Raw genomic sequence first — 20848 nt, forward strand, 5'->3', positions numbered from 1 at the left:
ATCTCATTTTCATAATATAACAGGTTTTAATTATTCATATTGTTCCTTTCGATTTTGGCAAATGTAAAATTAAGATTTTTCTTAAAATAAAGCTATCATACGATAAGTTTCTTCCTATATCTCTTTTGCTTGTGATCCTTATTCCTTCTTTATGTTCATGTTCGGCTAATCTAGTGCAATAGTTCTTTTATACACTATAGTTTTTCTTTTTTCACCTTCTCGCACTTTACTCATATTTTCTACCTACGATGTCTTGACTCTTTTATTCGTACTCTTTATTCTAAACTATCATTACTTACATGTATGAAAGATAGTATAAATAATTAACATGCTATTAATGTATTGTAAGGATGAAAGAGAAGATCTTTCTTTAGCGTTAGGTAGAGTACATGACATTAACCTTGAGAAAATTGGTTCACCGGTACAAATGAAAACCCAAATTTGATGTGGGAGTAGGAAATGAAAGAGAAAATACTCGAGTAATGAAAATGAAGGGATTTTTGTGTAAAGGCGTGATAGACAGTGCGGGACCTCAGAAGAAGTGTTTTGGTGTCTTCAAATTATTTTGGTTGTAGTTCAAATAACCAATAAAAATTTAGAGTAGAAAGAGCTGAACTTTATGCCTTTGACCGCTCACCCTCTCTCTACCTCTCTTCTTTCTCTTCTCTTCTAATCCACCAGAAACCAGAAGCTAAATCCACTTTTATTACTTTCTTCTTCTCCCTTGCCTCTTCTCTCTCTCTCCCATTTCTCTCAGGGGTTGAGCTATTCGGAGAAGTCTTTCTACAGCACTCCTTTTATTGTGACAAGAAAAGCAAAGCTGCTCAGCTCCAGTTCTTGAAGTTTTCTTCTTCTTCTTCTTTTTTGGGTATACTTTTCGGCTTCTCTCGCTCTGCTTTTTGGTTTTCTTGCCTTTGTTCTTCAAGGGTCTGCATCGTCTTATCTTCTTGTTGTGTTTCTCGCATCTGGGTCGCGACCTGGCTTTGGATCTGTGATGGGGTTTCAACGAAAACTTTTGTTAAGTGAGAAAGATCTGGCCTTTTGGCTCTTACAAGTTCACATTAGTTGTGGATCATGTTTATGGAGTTCGTTTAGTAATTTTAATTCAGTTTAGACTAGTTGAAATTGTACCCAGAAACTGCATTTGCAGTGGCTATGTTGCTCGACTGATACTTCGCTTTGATGCTCATTTTATCTGTTAATTTTTGCCTTAAAATTTCATTGCTTTCGTTGATTTTTACCTCCGTAACGTATCTGCATCTTTTCCGTTTGTGTGGGTCATTTAATTCTTTTTCATATTTTTTTCATAGATCATTTGTTGCTTTCGGTGGACACGAACGAGAAACTAGGATGGGCTGCTAATGGAAGCCAGAATGGTCCGGAGAACAGTTGCTGAGCTATGGACCCTTTCAGTCTGATTCATTTTAAGATTCTTTAGTAGCCTTATGGCGTCAATTGCTGGTTCCAAAGCTTCGTCAAATCAGCCACAACAACCGGCTAATGGTGAAATGGCTAATGGAAAGGATACCGGGTCCTTGCCTCCGCAGATTTCCAAGTTAAGCATTTCTGACCGGTCTAAATCAGTGAAGAGTATTTCAAAGAAGGATGTGGAATTATCTTCCGACAAAAAGTCACCAGTATCGAATCAAAATGGATCTGCTAAGTTGTTGACTGAAAAATTTAATTTCAGCGTACCGTCTCCTGGTCTGAAACAAACACCAACTGAAGTAGATTCCCCTATCAATGAAGCTAAATGCTCACCTGGAAGCTCGCTTGACCAAGAGAAGAAAACATCAGAATATGGAAGTGTAAAGAGCAGTTCTTTTTCCGGTAAAGTAAGTGATGGGACTAGTTGTCTTGCCAAGACGAGTGGAAGTACGAAGGTTAGCGACCATGGTAACTTTGTTGAGAGTGGAAAGAGCAGTATATGTAGAGGAAGCACAAGCAGTGATATAAGCGACGAGAGCTCTTGCAGTAGTTTTAGTAGTAGTATCAGTAAACCTCACAAAGCAAATGATTTGAGATGGGAAGCCATTCAAGTTGTCCGTGCAAAAGATGGGGCTATGGGATTAGGACATTTTAGACTTCTGAAGAAGTTGGGTTGTGGGGATATTGGGAGTGTCTATCTCTCTGAGTTAAGGGGAACCAAATGCCATTTCGCAATGAAGGTTATGGATAAAAATACTTTAGCGAGTCGTAAGAAGTTACTTCGTGCACAGACAGAAAGAGAAATACTTCAATCTCTCGATCACCCCTTCCTTCCAACGTTATACACCCACTTTGAGACAGAAAAATTCTCGTGCTTGGTGATGGAGTTCTGCCCTGGAGGAGACTTGCATACCCTAAGGCAGAGGCAACCAGGGAAGCATTTTCCCGAGCAGGCAGTAAAGTACGTTAAGAGCAATTATATATTATTTCATACATACTTACCATTCTTGCAGCCCATGCATGCCAATGAAATGTTTGTGTTCACCGTCCTGGATCTGACTTAATATATCTTGCAGTCTGATTTTCTGTTCTACGTATCTCTTGCCTTTTTGTTTGCAAAAACGAAAATGTTCTTTATTTTTCTAACAGTATCACAAACGCTTAAATTGTTTGCCACCTCTTCTTCCCTAATAAAAGCTATGAGAAATTGTTTTTTGCCCGTTCCATTTGCAGCTGTTGAGTTTTTGATCAAACATATCTTAACTTCGCCTCACTGGATGACTACCTCAACAGCCATTAGGCGATCTGATGAACAATGGGGTGCATATGCAGTGGTGCAAGTTACTGATATCTTGCTGAGAGTTCTTAGAATTTATATACCTTCTTAATCGAATAAAATTTTATTATTAGTTATTCTGGTCTAGAAGAAAAGATTTAGCCGGGTGTATTAGGAGGATTCTCAATGGTTTCTACTCAAAATTTCAATTAAAATAGTTAGCACATTCATCAAGAACACAAATGGCAAACCACTTGCTTTTTGTCATGCTGTCATAAGAACAAGATAGTATTTTGAATCGCAGGTTTAGAGTGGTTCTCTGTGTGATAAACAAACAGTATTGCCACCATCAGATTCATTTTTTGGGTAATGACTATAGGAATGGCATATTTAGGTAAATATGGGTATTGTGTTTGATTGTTCTTTTATAAACTTTACTTGCTGCACATTTGTGGAAGTTCTTTTGGATAAGTAATATATCCCAATATGAAGAATAATACAATGAAGAAAAAAGGCTGTGAGAATTAGCATCCTCTCAAAACCAGTAGCCTGGAATTACGTGAACATATCAGGACCTTTATGTAGATGGTTTCATGAGGTTTATGTTATGTTTCCTAGGTTTCTTCTTTGGTTAAGAGATCTCGGCTAATCTTATCTTCTTTCTTCCCTTGTTTTTTGTACTTCAATTTTCAGAAGTCTAAGCAGGATTACAGCCATAGATACTACTCAAGTTGGCTCATCTTATCTATGATGGTAGTGTTTCTACCTGGTCCTGGCTTAAATTTAAGTTTCTTTAGGGTATGAGTAACTGATAGACACCTACTTAGAATGTTATAATCTTTAAAATTTTCTAATGGCTAGATGCCAAGTTAAATTATCTCATGAAATTAGTTAAGAGGAAGTGTCTATCAGAAAAATATGTTCTTCAACATATGCTGCACCTAATCTCTTTCCATTCCTTAAAAATAATAGAAAGTGGCATTTATTTTGCATTCCAATAATCAGGTTTACCTGTTAAGGCTATTGCTCTTAATTTTTGTTCGGTTCATTTGCATCTATCGACCAGACTTTTGGTACTTGGTGAATCAGGAAAGGTTGTCTTTTTATCGTTTCCTGATAGAAGTGTTGTTTAAGAATTGAACAGCAGTAACATGAGAATGTTCCGACTTTTTTGTCAGATGTGAACTTCCAGACAAAAGCAGAATGGCTCAAAGACTATATCCCCCTAATTGTACTCATCAAGTTGAATTAACATGCGTTGTCTTCTTATATAGTAATATTTGCATATAAGTTGATAGTGGTGCTGAATTTTCCTTCTTTGATAATGCAGATTCTATGTAGCGGAGGTTCTTCTTGCACTGGAATACCTGCACATGCTTGGGATTGTGTACCGTGATCTTAAGCCAGAAAATGTCCTTGTGAGAGAAGACGGACACATAATGCTTTCAGATTTTGACCTATCTCTCCGTTGTGCTGTTAACCCGACTCTGGTCAAAAATCTCTCTGCAGAGTCGGAAGCTTTGAGAAAGAATACAGGTTACTGTGTGCAGCCTGCTTGCATTGAGCCGTCCTGCATCCAACCATCTTGTGTAGTTCCTACAACCTGCTTCTCACCTCGTCTCTTTTCTAGTAAGTCAAAGAAGGAACGAAAACCCAAAATTGATTTGGGAAATCAGGTCAGCCCATTGCCAGAGCTCATTGCAGAACCAACCGATGCCCGATCCATGTCTTTTGTAGGAACTCATGAGTACTTGGCACCTGAGATAATCAAGGGTGAAGGCCATGGAAGTGCTGTAGATTGGTGGACTTTTGGAATTTTTCTATATGAGCTACTATTTGGTAAAACTCCTTTTAAGGGGTCTGGAAATCGAGCTACATTATTCAACATTGTTGGTCAGCCTCTTCGGTTTCCAGATGCACCAGTTGTGAGTTTTGCTGCAAAAGATCTGATAAGGGGATTGCTAGTGAAGGAACCACAACAAAGATTGGCTTATAAACGTGGAGCAACTGAGATCAAGCAGCATCCTTTCTTCGAAGGTGTAAATTGGGCATTAATACGTTGTGCTACTCCTCCTGAAATCCCTAGGCCGGTCGAGATTGAGAGAATACCACATGCAGTAGCATCAACCAGTGAAAAGGCCGTTGCAATTGCAGCAGCTGCTGCAGATAAAAAAGCTTCCGATAATTATCTCGAGTTTGATTTCTTTTAGAGAGAAATCCATACACTTTATAGAGGTGTTTATCAATGAAAGCCTGCCTAAAACATTTCTGTTTATGGCAGGGGGACTAGTGAGGAAGAAGCATATTGATAGATGTTGAAAACACTGTAAGTTTGTTGTTGTCTGTTGACAGTTTCAAATTGATGTTGCACAAGTATTGGATGAATTCTTTTGCTTTCTCCTAAAGGCTCGACTATTTAGAATGTACATCTTTAGCTATTTCAGCATCAGAATCCAGACGACCTTTCCCAATCTCCATGGGAATATCAATCTTTTCCATTCATTTAATCTAATTGAAGTACAGTTAAATAGAAATCAAGTATACGAACTTTGATCCTTTATAGGTAAGAATACAATGAAGAACGTCGGTATCAAAAAAGCTACACAATATTAGGGACAAGAGAGCTCTTAATGTACTCAATTTACTCGTTGCTCAGACAAACCTAGTCTTAAAACACATGCAAGAAATTGAATTGTTTCGTTGTTGTTCCACTTCTGTAATGCTGGAATTAGGATGAAAACTATCATCTTGGTAGCGAGGAGAAGAGAGAGGAGAGGGCAATCGACCCAGCTGGTTCATTTCTTTCCCTTCACAAACTACCTTCACCTCACAATATTCCGGAGCTTTCTGAAGTATCTCATTAGCTATTCCGCTTCCCCCTCGAGATCTCAACTTCCTGACCATATCCAAGAAACAATGATACAGAAACTTGAGTGTGTTTGAGATGATGAGTTTGCCTTAACATCTAGAGAAAAGTACCTGGATTTGTTAACTCCAAGGACTAGCTTCCTTATGTTGAGAATTGGTATAACATCCAAAATGGCCTTGGCTACCATGTCACTCTCAATCAGTACAGTATCTGCCTTAACCTGTTCCATCAATTAAGTGAGAAAGAAAACAGATCACTTATTTATTAGGTTAGAAATCACGCTTATTCTTTGTTGGTACCTTAGCAGCAGAACAAGAGTCAAGGAAGTTCTGAAGAAAATCCTTTCTTTTGCTTTCTTCTTGGGCTACATGAATAGCCACTTGTTCTTTACTCACCTGATTAATTGGAATCTTTCCCACTGCCATCACAGAAAAAAAACAAACACAAATCACTCCATAAAGGATTCGTATAATTATCTCCAACAGTTCTGAATAGATTTCACTTCAATCAAGATAAAACATCAAACCCTCATCCTCTGTTGAAAGTCCAACATATCCCAGAAAAAAAGTTCCACTTGTCAAAAAGAAACAGTGTTCAAACTTTCTCTCTCAAACTTATAAAACTGTAGATCATAAGCATGCGCGCAGACCAGTAAAGAAGAAGAAGAAGAAGAAGAATCTGAAACAAAAGTGTCAAATACAACAGAGCATAGATTCTCATAAAGCAGTAAATCATCTCAGAACCATTGCCGTCTTGCCAAATGGCAACTTTCTAACTTAAAGCTAAAAGCTCAAAAATAAGGCTTTGACTAGAGACAGAAAAAAGAAAAAAAAATGGGGGTTTTATAGTTTTGACCAAAGCTTTTCTGTCAAGAAAAAAGCACAAAAGAGAAACAGAGAGTTGAGAAATTACATGGGCTGGGAATGTAACGTATCTCAGGGAAGACATGTAAGAGATAGACAACAGTGGTGGAAGTTGTAATGGCGTTCTTGAGTGTCCATTGAAGAGCATCAACACTGGAATCGTTTTTCCCAATTCCAACATAAACACAATCCTCCCATTTCAGAGCATCCGACGAGAACGAACAACCGCCACTGTAATCTTCTCTAATGCTCTCCAACGCCGTGGTCGCCAGTAGTGAGACGTTTGTTCCTTTAATGTCTAACGTCTCAGCTGAATTCTCTTCCTCAATCTCGCTTATGCTGCTGCTGTATCTGTAATTGCTGAACTCGGTTTGGAGCCCTTCATCGGAGCTAAAGTGCCTGGCCTCAGCCGATGATGGCAACGCCGACATGGTGGATGAAGATCGGGAATAGGGAATTGATTCGATTGAGCAGTGTTTGTTAGAGTTTTCCAACTTCTTGGAGTGATGTTTTTGGACGGAGGGTGATGATAACAAACGATAGTGGTTGGCTCTTCAACAACGGATTTGGTTAATGTCTTTGGTTTGACTTATTGTTTTGTACGGTCCAATCTACCTTTTTAGTTGTCCCTTGTGAAATGGTTTTATCTAATGATGATTTCAATGGTAAAATGATCTGAATTTGTTTAATAATATTTATAATTATTCCTACTTATTTTAAAAAGAAAACAATTTGTTTTATTTATTTATTTAAATGATCAACCAGAATTGTTGATGCATGATCTCGCCATGTTCTTAGTTATTACCGAGCCCTTGTAGGTTTGACCTTCATTCCACTTCTTTTAGTATGGTCTCGTTTTTCGAGCTAATCTGTGTAAAAAATCATCGCCGCATATATGTGGTACTGAGTTTACTACATTTCTTCGATATTTCAATTAGCAGATTATGTGTATAACAATGTATAAGTAATGTCAAGAATATATTTTTTTTCTTTTGAAAATTACTTACTATACCCATTTGATGTCGTCTTCTCTAACATTCATCTATGCATGGTTACATGTAACCTTATTAATGTCAAGCTAGTTTGTGATGGCTACGAGCATTAGTCATTTATATCTCAATTGGTATACATTTATTAGCTCTACTAGTTAGCTCAAAACTCAAGGTTCTAACATTTCTCTTTTTGGATGTACGTTCTCCATCTTACCTCTCAATTTTTCTTGAAAATTGAGCCTTACCCGAGGTAACTCCCAACATAGATGATAATTAAATTGTAAGTTAAAAAACACTTCTTAGTTCCTTTACTTTTCTTGGAATAATGATTTAGTTATTGAATTTAGTACTTGGTAAGAATTATGCTCTTATGGTTTAATATTCGTAGCAAGTTAGTTTTTGAACTTTAATACGTAATAATTTAGTCAATACATTTCTAATTGCATAAAAATTTAGTCCATTTCATAAAAGATACATTAACAATTAATTTTTATAATGTGAATATCTAATTTCATTGAAAGTATGGTTCAAGAACTACATAACTACTACTTGAATACATATGAAGTAAACTGCTAACAAAACATAAATTTCAAGAAGTAAACTTCATATTTTTCTTTTTTTCCTTAAAGTCAACCCTTTTAGTTAGTTTGCATGGATGGAATATAATAATAAATTAATTATTTGTTGCCCTACTTAAATTTATAACCCAAGAAATCAAGAAATATATAAATAAATATATACATATATATATATAGCCCATAGGTGTAGGTGTCTGTCAAAGTTGACATATAACCAAAATACCATTGGAATATTCGAATATATATCATAATATTCATTATTAATAATTTGATTCTACGAAGTCAATTTAATGATATTTAGTTTTTAACATATTATTATATATATATATATATTTCCCCATCGTATCAATTTATGCATGATTTAATTAAATAGAAATTATATATATTTGTTCTCACGTCTAAGAGAATAAATTCTGGGCCATTATATGGGCTGAAGCCCAACTTGAAAGTAACGGTTAAGGGAGGGAGTGGCCCAATGATGTTTAAACCTTTGATCGAATACAAATAATAATAAACATAAATAAACAATCAAAACATAACCAAATATAAATATATAATTAAAAAGCATACAAAATTTCATTGCCTAAACAAAATTTTTAATTTTCTCTTTTTAAAAAGTAACGGATAATAAAAACATTACTAATTAAATTCTAATGAAGACGTGCATCGTATTCTAATCTATACTGATCATTAAATACACTTTATAAGCAATATATTATCAACTCCTGAAATGTTTAGACTTGAATGGATATTAATTTTTTGATATGTATCAAAAGTGTTTGTATAGTAAAGATTTTTATTAATCCTAAAAAAATATTGAAAGAACAAACCACAAAGTGTTTGCATACCTAAACCACTTGGTCATAGCCTAAATAGGAACCTTTCGGTATTTCTTTTATAAAAAAAAAAGGGTCACTTTCGGTTTGCTTTACTTTTTTATATCATATATATGTGTGTATATATTATGTACTTCCATTTAAAATATAAATTTGGAATCATCGTTGAATTTTAAAAATTATAATTTTAAAAACTTTTCTATGTCTGCCATATGAAAATGGAAAGTATGGGAATTTATTTGTTCTTTGTTTTATTTTATTTTTACAAGATTTGTTCTTTATATATCTTATAGTAAACTTTTTCTTTTTTAAAAAAATTATATTGAATATTGTTGTTTGAGTAAATTTTGGATCAAAAGTGGCTTTTAGTGGTTTTAAACCTTTCATTTTTTTTTCTTTAAAATGATCTATTTTTAAAATTAAATAATAAAAAGTAAAATCCAGCTCTAAATTTTGAGATTTGAATTTCGAATACCGGATTGAACCAAAAAGAGAAAAGGTTATATTTTCTCTCCTTTGGCTTCTTATTTCCCTCCCTTTAGGAGACTCTCCCTATGCCTTTTGTGTCATTTGGTTGAATAGACCATCACTTTAAGGAAGTATTTTTCAATTTAACATCTATGCTATTTATTAACAATAATTTTGGATCATTATCATAACTTCTTTTGAACATTTTAAAATATAGCAAAATGAATCAAATTTTTTTTAAATATAGTAAAATTTTATATTCTAACGTTTATAAATGTTTATCAGTGTCTATCATTCATAAAATCTAAAACTATCATTCATAAAATCTAAAACTTTACTATATTTTGTAAATGTTTTTTTATAGATTTGTCATTCACCGTAATAATTTCTTCATTCTAAAAGAATTACGGTAAAAAATTAAATGACTTTATATTTATATTTTATTTAATATAAATAAATAATAACCTATCAAAATGAAATTACATCAACTAATAAATTCTTTATATTTTTAACAAGCACAAGCTTTAAACCCTTAGAAACAATACATGGTATTAAAATATCAGCAACTTAGATACAAAAAGTGCTTCCACAATGCAAAATTGTGATATCTGATTGTTATTTCTAGTGCAAATAAACCCAAGATGGCATAGAAATGAAAGTAAAAATGATCGGTTCAAACAAGAAACAAATATCAAATAAGTATAAAGATAGAAAAACAATAGAAAAAGTAGACGTGAGTAATAAAAAGAGAATATGGCAAATCATATCAAATATATAAAAAAACGAATATCACATAATATGAGAAAATGGTAAAAAAACGGATGGTGTGAATCTCACGTTATAGTAAGAATGTGAATGATCACATTTATTTTCTTAAAATAAGAAACGAGAATGAGATTCTCAAATTTGAAATGGGTCCACGTATTATTCTCATTGTTGATTCCAATTCAAAAAATAATGATGACGAGGATAATAATGAAGCTAAATGTATTTAAATTTAATCTCTTATATATATATATATAAAGAAAAGTCAAAGTTAATTTAAATCTTCTCAATAACACATGTTATTGAACTAAAGAATAATCAACCGACAGAACTTTTAGATTAGAACATCGTTCTAAGAAAAAGTTATGTATTCCCTTTCATAACATAAAAACTTTAAGATGAATCTAAAATTTTCTTCACCACAGTTATTATTTTTTAAATATAAACAAAACTCATTTTGATTTAAAATCATAAGATAATATTTTTCTCATGGTAAGGATAAGTCAAAAGAGAGCTTAGTTCAAGTTGTATGGATGAAACCCCGTTAGTATGTTAGGAAAAAAGAACCCTTATATCAACCAAAATCAACATCTGCAGAGCAATAATGGTAGAATTTTAAAATGTCAAAGCATGAGTAGCTAAAATAAAAAAGTTTATCCAATAGAAACTATATTCAAAGAACACCACAAATGCATCTTTCTTTTAATTAAAAAGAAGAAGAAAAAAAAAAGGTGTACCATTTAAGTCTCATCAAACTGGTAAAGTATGGTCAACCATCTCAATGATCAAATGTGGTTGATTTTATCTCCATTTTCCATTGTTGAACCTAAAAGAAAATAAAGAAGTTTTAACTTAAACATGTGAGAGTCCATTAACTCATCAATTGAAAAGTTGTCGAAAAAAATATTTATATTATTCATAACTCGCAACTTTTAAAGAAAACCCTCAAATCGTTTTTAACATTTACAAAATTTCTATGAGTGGACAGCCGAATACATTTAAGATGTATTATAGTTTTTTGAGAATCCAGGCAAATAAAATAATATAACAGTATTGATTTAACAATAAATTTTTGAAACATTACGTAAATTTAATATATTTTTTAATAGAAGTCCAATTAAACCAAACACAATTATCCATGTATTTCTTGATATCTTAGAAAAACATTGCTACAAGAACAAACATAATTATCCAAGAACGCCAAGCATCTATAATTCCAAACATTTAAACAAACAAACGGACCTTAAGGTTATTTTTTACCATTTCTCCCACCAATTCCAATTCCATAAATGCTACCTCCAAAGAATACGAGACAGGATCGAAAGTCCACCCTACCATACATGTAAAAAGGATGTTTTAACTAATTAAGTTTGGTCTATAAAACCCATAGTTTAGTTTAGTTAGTTATATAATCATAGATTAAGTAAACACAACAATGTCATATCATAATTCTAAGACAAACATAGGTAACATAGTCTCAAGTTTCTCTAACCTAGTACTTTAATACAGCTCAAACAACACAAATTGTACATGATTCAAAGTCCCTAATTAACTCAAGAATCAAAGAATCACAAACCTTTGGCAGTCCCCCAAACATCTCCACCAAGTTTTCTCCATAAGTGTCACCAAAAGCCATCAAATTTCCTCACTTTAAGATCCAACAAGCAAGGCCAAAGAGAATGGGCATTTTCCTGCACTTTCACTTTTTAAGAAGATTCCCACGGTTTTGCTTTCCACAATTAACTGGCCACAGGGTTTGGGAATAAAAAAGAAAGAAAGGGAAGAAAAGAAAAAAGAACCCGAAATCAAATGGTGAAGGGTAGATGGCAACGACCAGATGGACGACCAAGATTTAATGTTTGTGGTGTATATTTATTAGTGGAGAATACTGAAAAAGATTACGGAAGCAAAAATTTGGAAACAAACCAGAGCCAGCAACTTCGACACGAAGAACCCATTCAGAATGTTAGCTCCTTTTTCCTCTTCTTCGCTGCATTTTTTAAGGGTCGTATTTAGATTCCGACACACACTTTCTTACTTTTCCCAATCGAGGAAAAAGATAATGACTTTTGTGTCAGTCTCACAGGCCATCGAGAAGGACAGAGAAATAAAGAAGGGTGAGTCCGTGTGAGACCTTTGGTATTTAAACAGCACCTTCGCCTCTAAAGATTGTGACTTGTGAGATCTTGGGTTCACTTTCTTGTCCGGACTCTTCTTCTAAGAGAGGCTCTTGTATTCATTATTCATCTAGCTTCGTGATTCTCGTACTCACTTTGTCCTACAGAGAGAGTGAGAGAAATAGAAACTTGGGAGCTTGCATTTTTCTTTGGTGTTCTTTTCATCTCGAGATCAATCAAATGGGTATCAATCCTCAGGAAGCTATCAAGAAGCTCAGAGCTCTGATGGATCGAGGTCAGTAGACCAACTCCGTTTTCCTTCAATTTTAGTTCTGAAAACTTCAATTGCTAATAACTATTTGTTCTGTCCTTTTGTTTCGAAAACTGCAGTTGATCAGCCAATGAAGAAATCCTTTCAGGTTCACCAGCTTTCTTCTTTTTCTTCATCTCCTTCTGTGTTACGACCTGTCTTCTAACTGCAAGTTCTAAGAGCTTAAAATGCTGTTGGTTCTGCTAACAATATGAGATCGAATCCCAAATGACCTCTTATGAAACTTCTCTTAAGTAACTTCGAATGATCTATTTGCAGAATGTACATCAAGGATTCATAACTGAAACGCTAGAACGATTCTTAAAGGCACGAGAATACGATGTTGCCAAGGCCCATAAAATGGTTAGAAATATGTTTTTGATTCAACTTTCTATGGACATCAAACTGTGTTATGCATTACTAAAATAGCCCCTTGTTTCTATGTTTCAGCTGGTGGACTGTTTAAAATGGAGGGTAGAAAACGAGATTGACAATGTATTAAGAGTAAGTGCTTCAACAGCTCATTCACTGCGATGCCCCAAAATTCTTGTGTTGACAAAGTTTCCGTTGTCTGCAGAAGCCTATACTTCCTGCTGATGTCTACAGAGCAGTGAGAGATTCACAGCTTGTGGGACTTTCAGGTTACTCGAAAGAGGTATGAATTTGCTAATCAATATCTAATTCGTTTAAACCAGAAATCTCACGTTGAATAAAACATTTCCGTATAATTCTAAGATACCTGTTCTAATGAGATTGAGTGCCGGCTTCTGATCTGTAATTTGTTATGTTTCACCTCAGGGCCTTCCTGTATTTGCCATTGGCGTTGGACTCAGCGCATTAGACAAAGCAACTGTAAGTATTCGGGTTCAATTCATTTTCTATAGGAATAATTTTGGGCCATCCTGTGAATTTCGATGCCACAAACAGCAGCCTAGACTATTGAAAATCTGTATTTCAAAAACCTGTGAGAAATTGAGAAGCTTGTTGAGTTTACTAACCGGTGTTTTAATCTCTTCACAGGTGAATGATTATGTGCAGTCGCACATACAAATCAATGAGTATCGGGATCGTGTTATTCTGGTGAGTTACTGAATTCTGGGATTCAACAGAAGCTTCTCTCTTCACCCTTCATTATCATTACAATAACACCTACGCTTTTTTTGTTGTAGCCTTCAGCATCAAAAAAGTATGGACGGCCCATCACCACCTGCGTGAAGATTTTAGATATGACTGGACTGAAACTTTCAGCACTTGGCCACACAAAGGTATTCTTTTCCTTCTCCAATTGTTGTCGGCACAAGTTAAATTTCTCCCCGTAATTCTGATTCCATTTCTAGTGGTTCTGATTGGTCCAAACTAAAGACAAATCTGCACGATTAGATCGCAAAGTTATTTTCTTATGATGAGGATTCTTGTCGGTTTGAATCCACGTCTAACAATTTAATTTCACACTAGCTCGTGCGATTTTTGGAGGAGGGGAAAAAAAGAAAAAAAGAGAGAAGAAAAGATTCAAAGCAGTTCATTTTGTTTATAAAATCTATTGTCTGGAGGAATTTCTTTCTGACCATTATTTTAAAACAAGACCTTAATGGTGAGGAACATATTCTCCATGATAAACTATAGCGAAATGAAAAGAAAACTTATGATGTATTTTGATACCTTAAATACGCAATTTATAACTAGCAAATCAAGGATTTCCCGAATCTCTAAGATGGTCATTCAATCGCTCCTGTCACATGTTTCTGCAGTTACTGACAATTTTATCAACCATTGATGATTTGAACTACCCAGAGAGAACAACTGCTTACTACATTGTAAATGCACCTTACGTCTTTTCATCCTGTTGGAAGGTAAGGCCATTAAAAAGATCGATCTTAGTTGATTCTGTACCTTGTATGTTGCAATAGCCTTACAAATCTGACTGATGTACATAGTCATCATGTTATCTCTTTGATATCGCAGGTTATCAAGCCTCTCTTACATGAAAGGACAAGGAAAAAGGTTCAAGTGCTACCAGGCTGTGGGAAAGAAGAGCTGCTGAAGGTAAGGCCTGCAGTATTTGAAAGGATATCAAAATTGCTGATTCTTATCAAACATTAAAAAAGAAAAGAAAAAGAAGGGCCTGCTTGAATATTTTGTTAATGAAATGGACCACTACATGTTTTTTTATATAAAAAGTTTTGACATCTTGGTTGACAATGGAAGCTAGAATCAAGATTTCCAAAACTTTCCATTAAATGTTTCGATGGGAATATAGTTGAGTAGTATGCCATACCAAGTGTATAAAGCAGGGCACATATGCTATTGTTAGACAATGAAGAGTGGCAAGAGTAATGTTAAGTACTAGTGGGGAAAATATAATAATCAAATAACCGGATTCCCTACCATATGCATGTAATGATGAATTAATTATTCTCTCTTTCTTGTAGATAATGGATTATACATCTCTTCCACATTTCTGTAAACGAGAGAGCTCGTTGTCCTCCCGATCATCGGCTCGGCAAGGAGGCAATAATTGCTATTCATTGGACCACCTTTTTCATCAACAGTTATACAACTACATCAAGCAACAATCCTTGATCAATGAACCTGTTGAACCAATTAGAAAAGGATCTTTTCAGGTGAATCTTCAGGTGCCAGCATCCAAAAGCAAAGGAACGGCTAAAACTATTGAAACTGAGTTACGTAAGTATGGGAATAGGCTTTCTGATACACTGATTGAACTCGAAATAATGTAATGATTGAAGCAACATCAACTTTTGAGATGAATTTCTTTCATTAATGGTGCATATTCCTTCATTGAGGAGATGATGGAAAGGAAAAATTTGGTTTTACTGATTCTAACACTATAGCCCTATGGACAGTCCCAGTTTCATGATGGTGACATCCATAGTCTTGTTGAAATCCACCACTAAAGTAATAGAGAGTGATTTCAAATGATGTATCTTGAAACGTGCCTCGTTGTAATATAAAGTGCGCTTCTATATAGGTTTTTCGGGCTAATTTTCCAATTTATCACTTGATTTTATTGTATAAACATATAATTACTTAAATCCAATGTTTCAAGTATATCTAAGCTACTGCGAGTACATTTATAGTGATCGAAGTGACATATTGGAAGATAAATTTGATTCCGGGTAGCTGCGAGCTGTAGATGAAAATGAGCAATCATAAAGAATTTGAAATGCAATAAGAGACAAGGAAGCGAATATAATAGATGAGCCAATTGAGAAACCGGATCTACTCCACCTTACATTGCTCTATGAAAGAAATGTACACAATAGACAAGAAAAATACATACCAAAACTAATGAAACGTCCACTCCAAAGATAGAGCCACTTGAACCTTACGAAGGACATTCCTACAACAATCTGGTATTAACTTCAAAATCAATCACCTATAATGTGTCTGAAAGTAAGATTGATGCGGGTTGCCTCTGCCTTAAGGCGCTTAGGCACTGAATGCATCCAATCTCGTTGAGTGTAGCCTTTCATAACCAAAAGTGAACCATGCTTTAGTACAAATGAGTGTGTATCAGCCCCACTGCATTTCTTTGATTTCTTGGCTGGAGGCACCTCATCATTTCTTCCTGTGGCCACGTCAAATAAACCATCAGATAATGGAACTAGAAAGCAATTGAGCAAAAGACTGAAGATTTGAGAAAAGGGCTTTCCAAATCAGAACAGAGAAACAAAAAAGAAACAGATAAAGTAGACTGGATACGTTGAGAAGTTTTGTTGGGCTTCTTCTTCAACAAGAAATCCCGTTCACATCCAAATGATACAGAAGCAATCTCCTGGTTCAGTGCATACACTTTCTCATCATCAGAATGCCAACCCACACAATCATTACCACCTTTATACCTGTTCAAGAGTAAGCTATTAAATCTGCTTCCCGGAAGAGCTTCGTGGACCTTGACAGAGAAAAAAGTGAAGCCAATCAGGAGCCACTCGAAACGTCAACAAGAACATGTAGCTAAAGAAAACCCAATACGGAAGGATCGAAACAAAAAATCTTACAGCATCCAAAATGTCCTTAAGAGGAGTAAAATCATCCCAAGTATAGGCATGAGGTTTATACCCACTATAAGTTAATGTAGTCAATCCAGGATGTGCAACGTAGCAAGTATCTCTAGGCTGCATTAGCAAATTAAAACTTAAAAACCGCCGAACAATGCTATAGCTGTTCAGCAATAACTCAAAACCCTAACATAAGAAATGGAGAAAGGGGAAGACCTGAAGAACGGAGCGACCGAAGACGCGAATGGTGGGCCTGGTCCATGGAATACGTTGATTGAGATAATCGAACCAGGTCCAAGCCTGATCGGAGGAGACGAACTTGCTAATGTAGAGGATTTCGCTTCCATTGCCGAGATCCAACGTCTGCCGCTTTCCTAGATCAAAAGGACGAGGGATCTTCGTCTCCGTTTCTGAGTCGGTCACTTCTTTGAACCTGAGACTCATTATTTCTTCACAATTTGCGGCTCTTGTCTTCTTAACTGTACCATATTTATATAGTTCGTGCTCTCGTTTCGTTTCGTTTCTTTTGCGCCAAATTTAATTTGATCGATGCCACCGGTAACTGCGCCCGGAAGGCCACGAACAGAGGTTTAATGTCCATAAAATGTCATATCCATTGATTATAGGTTGATAAATTATTTTCAATTACATGTCAAAATATGTATACACATAGAAAAAAGATAATTAAATATTTAGTAACATTATAAAAAAATTACAAATATAGCAAAATCTGTCAAAATCTATCAATGATAGGAGTATATCGCTGATAGACCATGTAGCAAATGTTGGTCTATCATTGATAAATCAAAAGAGTCTATAGACTTTACTATATTTACAATTTTTTAAAAGTATTGCTACATACTTAATAATTATTCTAAAAATTGCTACCTATTATAATTTCTCATAATTTTGTAGGTAAGATAGACGGAGAAATGGTCGAAAATACAACATTTAACAAAATATTTAAACTTTATAAAAAAGAATAAGTGTAATTAATCTTGTATGTCTAAATAGTTTATTAAACTTTTTTATTTTTGAAAATTTTATTTACTTATAGATTTTTTCTTTTAAAAAAATTAATTAATAACTAAATATTTTATGACTTTTAAATGTTTGAATAATTTATAATTTATCCAATAAAATTTTTGTGAGATTTTGTTGGTTATTTCATAGACTTTTTTATTAGATTCTATTTTATTTTTATGTAATTTTGATAGAAACATAAAAAATTACTATGGTTAGATTTTTTTTTCTTGCCATTTTTGTTTTAATTGTTTAAAAAGATTCAATTTAGTGTGCTACACTTTTAACATTTTTATTATATTATTTTGTTAAAATTCAACAATGATAAACTTACCTATAGAATGATACTTAAAGTCTAAATTAAAAATTATGAAAGTCTAAAACTTACCTATAGAATGAGTTAGTATAATTTTTTTAGCTTGAAGTCTAAATTGGAAATTATGAAAGGTCCAAAAAGGGAAAACTCCAACAATGTTCTAATTTTTAAAGTATGAATCAACGTACAACATATAATATCAGGTGAGTTTATCCTAAACTAATTTTAATGTTCATTGTTCAGTAACTTATATATGCATACTTGAAAAAGATAGTTGAGAAGAGTCTAAATTGGAAATTATGGAATAGTAGGGGTCAAATTCGTATTATTAAAGAATAGGAAAGAAAAAAAAAAAAACTTCCAAAATTAAGGTCAAAAGATGGTATACTTTAGAGATACTGAACTAAATTGGTCCACTTTAATTTTGTTTTATTGTTCTTTTGAGATAAATTTATCCCTTCTCAATCTTCAACTTTCTCAGTCACATTATTTAGGAAAGAGAGATATTCAAGACAATACTATAATTTCATGTAAACTATTGTTGATGGTTTCATGAACAAAGTCGTGAAAGTGGGTTGTCTTTCAAGGCACCCGCCAACTCTACTTAGAATTAAAATGCATCCAAACAAGATCTGCAAGCTTTTTGAAGTTTAAACATCAAGTCATATTCTCTTATTTTGGTCCTAAATTTCTCTTAGCAACATCATTTTTCTCTCTAGTGCTACCGAATTTTCATACTTCGAACTCTCAGAGAGAATCATTCCACGACTAAAAATATTATCCAAGTACAAGAATGAACTTTCCATTCCAATTCCTCTACCGTTCATTCCCATCAAGAAAAAACCACCAACCAAACACAAACACAACCTTCTACTTTAGCTTCAGACACTAAAACCTGCCTCATTCTACTAGTAATCACTTGTAACGGTAGGCTGCAAACAGGCTTATTCAAGGTTCAAGGCCTAAAACTTCCCTTAATCTTTATCGAGATGGCAGACCGGGTTGGTCAATGAACTTGATCTTTAGCTCTATTTCACCAGATTCTACATCACGGAGCTTCAACCAAACACTTTGTGTTACACCCCCTTCCTCCATACAACTAATGCTGCTGTCCCTGGCTAAGCAGTTATCAGTGTCTGGAATAACTTTTCTTAACATTGTTGCCCCTAACGAAACTCCAAGAGCCCTTCTCAACCTAGCAGCCGAAACTATCGGCTTAAGACTCAGCTTGGCATGTCCCATCTTGTCATCTGACTTGAACCGATCTTTGTCAAACACTTCCTGCGGAAAGAACACGAATTTTAGGTTGTTTAGAGTTATTCTTAGAAGAGTGTGTTATTTATTCCAACAAAAAGATAAGGAGTCTGTTCAAGGAGTCTGTTTTACCTTTCCGAAACGAGAAACAATCAAGCATTGTTATAATTTCATTTCACATACTTCAGTTTCAGAAAAAGAACAGAATAACCAGCAATATAGAATATGATAGAATAGAACTTAAAGGAATGAACAATCAAGAATTTTTTTTTTCTATTTCCTGTAATCAAATGGTACTCTGATAACACAAACATGAGATGGCCTAGCTTAGCTAGCAAAACAATATGCACCTTTTCACTGAGCACAATCAGTTTGATGGTTGCTTATTCACAAAACATTACAACTTGATGTAGACAATCATCACGGCCTAGTGGCATATATCGGTTCAAAGTTATGCAACTTTGGAAAAGAAATAAATGGACGAGCAACAGAAAAACTAAGATCGTAACAGGGAGTAACTCAATGAACACAGAAAGTAGGTCACAAAACTGATGAGCAGAATCTTACAAATGTCAGATCTTGAACAGGGTGGGTGAGGGAGAAGCTTAGCTCTTCATTCCACACAGGATTAAGGCAGCTATTGATAACTTTAGTCTTTGCTGTCTGAAAAAAATATTATAATAAAATGAATTTGCTCAACAAGCCACATCAGAACATGAGGGGGTCCAAAGAAGAAAATAAAAATGAACATCATAGAAGAAGACAGGGTAAGAAATGACCTGATTGCCCAACTTGACAACAACATAAGGATCACTGCTCTTGAAATCACGAATCACTAGTTTCTTCCCTTGAATCACAAGCACTTTAAGCAATCCCAACGATTCACTTTCCATAGCAATGGCCGCATCCAAGTACAAGAAAAGCTGCAATTACATGGTTGGGAGAGAAATTAAAAGCCAAGATGGTGGATTTTAAAGTGAAAAAAAAAAGAAGAAAAAAAAACTTTTGTCTATCAAACGACAAAAGAACCAGACCCACACAAAAAATCAACAGAAACAAGAAAAGGGGAAAACACCAGAAGGGAAATCAAAATGGAAGTAACGAAGATACCACTGAAAGCAAGGTGGAGAGTTGGAAGAGGGGTTAACCGTGAGTCAGGTAAGTGAAGTTTGAAAGCAAAATAAAGGGGTAAAAAAAGGGGTTGGTGGAGGGTGTTATTTCATCAAACAGTTGGTGGGCGGAATGAAAAAAAGGCCGTTTCAAAGGGAAAGAGGGAAATGATATTGTCTGGGAGAAGGAGATTTTGACTAGAAACAGTGATGGTTGGTTTGAGTTTGACGGGAGTAAATGACTTGAAGAAGCATGTTTGAAAAGTAAAAATCATGCAAAATTAAAGAAGAGAGATTGTTTGAGAGTGTACCTAAGAGTGCTGCCATGTGGGACGGAGAGTAAAAAGAGAAAGCGACAGAGAGTCAATGAAGGAAGCTCCATTGTCTCGTTGTCCACCATGGATACTTTGAACTTTGAATAAATCAAAATTGCCGAGAGTGAGGGCACCACCAAGAAGAAGAAAGAAACACACGTGTGCTTACACCCGGCTAGGTTTTCTCTTTTATCACTTTCTTAGGAAAAAAAATATACTCTTTTTCTCTTTCTATTTCTTCCCTTCTTAAATTTCAAAATATTATCATTTTTAAGTTAAAAACATTTGAGTAATTTTAGACCAAAACATGA

General features: G+C 34.6%; 5 protein-coding genes across 31 annotated transcripts; 2 read left to right on the forward strand and 3 right to left on the reverse strand.

Annotated features, from left to right (window-relative positions):
• Window positions 1-563: 563 nt before the first annotated feature.
• LOC103485221 (serine/threonine-protein kinase D6PKL2) lies at window positions 564-5109 on the forward strand. The gene is made up of 3 exons (XM_008442748.3): window positions 564-868; window positions 1311-2389; window positions 4035-5109. The coding sequence occupies exons 2-3, from the start codon at window positions 1446-1448 to the stop codon at window positions 4912-4914; spliced, it is 1824 nt and encodes a 607-aa protein (XP_008440970.2). The 5' UTR covers window positions 564-868; window positions 1311-1445; the 3' UTR covers window positions 4915-5109.
• A 118-nt stretch (window positions 5110-5227) lies between these two features.
• LOC103485222 (U-box domain-containing protein 35) lies at window positions 5228-7120 on the reverse strand. The gene is made up of 4 exons (XM_008442749.3): window positions 6486-7120; window positions 5873-5991; window positions 5684-5793; window positions 5228-5600 (listed from the first exon to the last, which is right to left on the reverse strand). The coding sequence occupies exons 1-4, from the start codon at window positions 6865-6867 to the stop codon at window positions 5357-5359; spliced, it is 855 nt and encodes a 284-aa protein (XP_008440971.2). The 5' UTR covers window positions 6868-7120; the 3' UTR covers window positions 5228-5356.
• A 3576-nt stretch (window positions 7121-10696) lies between these two features.
• LOC103485223 (DNA oxidative demethylase ALKBH2) lies at window positions 10697-17095 on the reverse strand. Of its 22 annotated transcripts, XM_051089004.1 has the most exons (11): window positions 16738-17095; window positions 16522-16638; window positions 16226-16415; window positions 15900-16091; window positions 14888-15091; window positions 14162-14552; window positions 13501-13870; window positions 13242-13307; window positions 11652-11766; window positions 11318-11406; window positions 10697-10901 (listed from the first exon to the last, which is right to left on the reverse strand). In XM_051089004.1, the coding sequence occupies exons 1-5, from the start codon at window positions 16963-16965 to the stop codon at window positions 15060-15062; spliced, it is 759 nt and encodes a 252-aa protein (XP_050944961.1). In that variant the 5' UTR covers window positions 16966-17095; the 3' UTR covers window positions 10697-10901; window positions 11318-11406; window positions 11652-11766; window positions 13242-13307; window positions 13501-13870; window positions 14162-14552; window positions 14888-15059. The 22 variants fall into 22 exon arrangements, with proteins under 22 accessions (XP_050944961.1, XP_050944956.1, XP_050944952.1 ...); XM_051088999.1 differs by having other exon boundaries at window positions 11652-13870; window positions 14162-14231; window positions 14393-14552; XM_051088995.1 differs by having other exon boundaries at window positions 11652-13870; window positions 14162-14244; window positions 14393-14552.
• On the forward strand, window positions 12366-15517 carry LOC103485225 (SEC14 cytosolic factor). 3 transcript variants are annotated; one of them, XM_008442751.3, is made up of 11 exons: window positions 12366-12487; window positions 12583-12611; window positions 12782-12865; window positions 12953-13006; window positions 13080-13157; window positions 13301-13354; window positions 13523-13582; window positions 13672-13767; window positions 14251-14352; window positions 14465-14545; window positions 14932-15517. In XM_008442751.3, exons 1-11 carry the CDS (start codon window positions 12433-12435, stop codon window positions 15238-15240), a joined length of 1002 nt encoding a protein of 333 aa, XP_008440973.1. In that variant the 5' UTR covers window positions 12366-12432; the 3' UTR covers window positions 15241-15517. The 3 variants fall into 3 exon arrangements, with proteins under 3 accessions (XP_008440973.1, XP_050944947.1, XP_050944946.1); XM_051088989.1 differs by having other exon boundaries at window positions 12373-12487; window positions 13301-13582; XM_051088990.1 differs by lacking the exon at window positions 14932-15517 and having other exon boundaries at window positions 13301-13582; window positions 14437-14550.
• Window positions 17096-18364: 1269 nt separating the features above from the next.
• Window positions 18365-20559, reverse strand: LOC103485227 (protein C2-DOMAIN ABA-RELATED 11-like). 4 transcript variants are annotated; one of them, XM_008442753.3, is made up of 4 exons: window positions 20535-20559; window positions 19894-20037; window positions 19682-19777; window positions 18365-19141 (listed from the first exon to the last, which is right to left on the reverse strand). In XM_008442753.3, exons 2-4 carry the CDS (start codon window positions 20005-20007, stop codon window positions 18842-18844), a joined length of 510 nt encoding a protein of 169 aa, XP_008440975.1. In that variant the 5' UTR covers window positions 20008-20037; window positions 20535-20559; the 3' UTR covers window positions 18365-18841. The 4 variants fall into 4 exon arrangements, with proteins under 4 accessions (XP_008440975.1, XP_008440974.1, XP_008440978.1 ...); XM_008442752.3 differs by lacking the exon at window positions 20535-20559 and adding an exon at window positions 20225-20469; XM_008442756.3 differs by lacking the exon at window positions 20535-20559 and adding an exon at window positions 20190-20469.
• Between the last annotated feature and the right edge of the window lie 289 nt (window positions 20560-20848).

Source organism: Cucumis melo, chromosome 8 (assembly GCF_025177605.1).
Source record: "Cucumis melo cultivar AY chromosome 8, USDA_Cmelo_AY_1.0, whole genome shotgun sequence".
Taxonomy (NCBI): Eukaryota; Viridiplantae; Streptophyta; class Magnoliopsida; order Cucurbitales; family Cucurbitaceae; genus Cucumis; species Cucumis melo.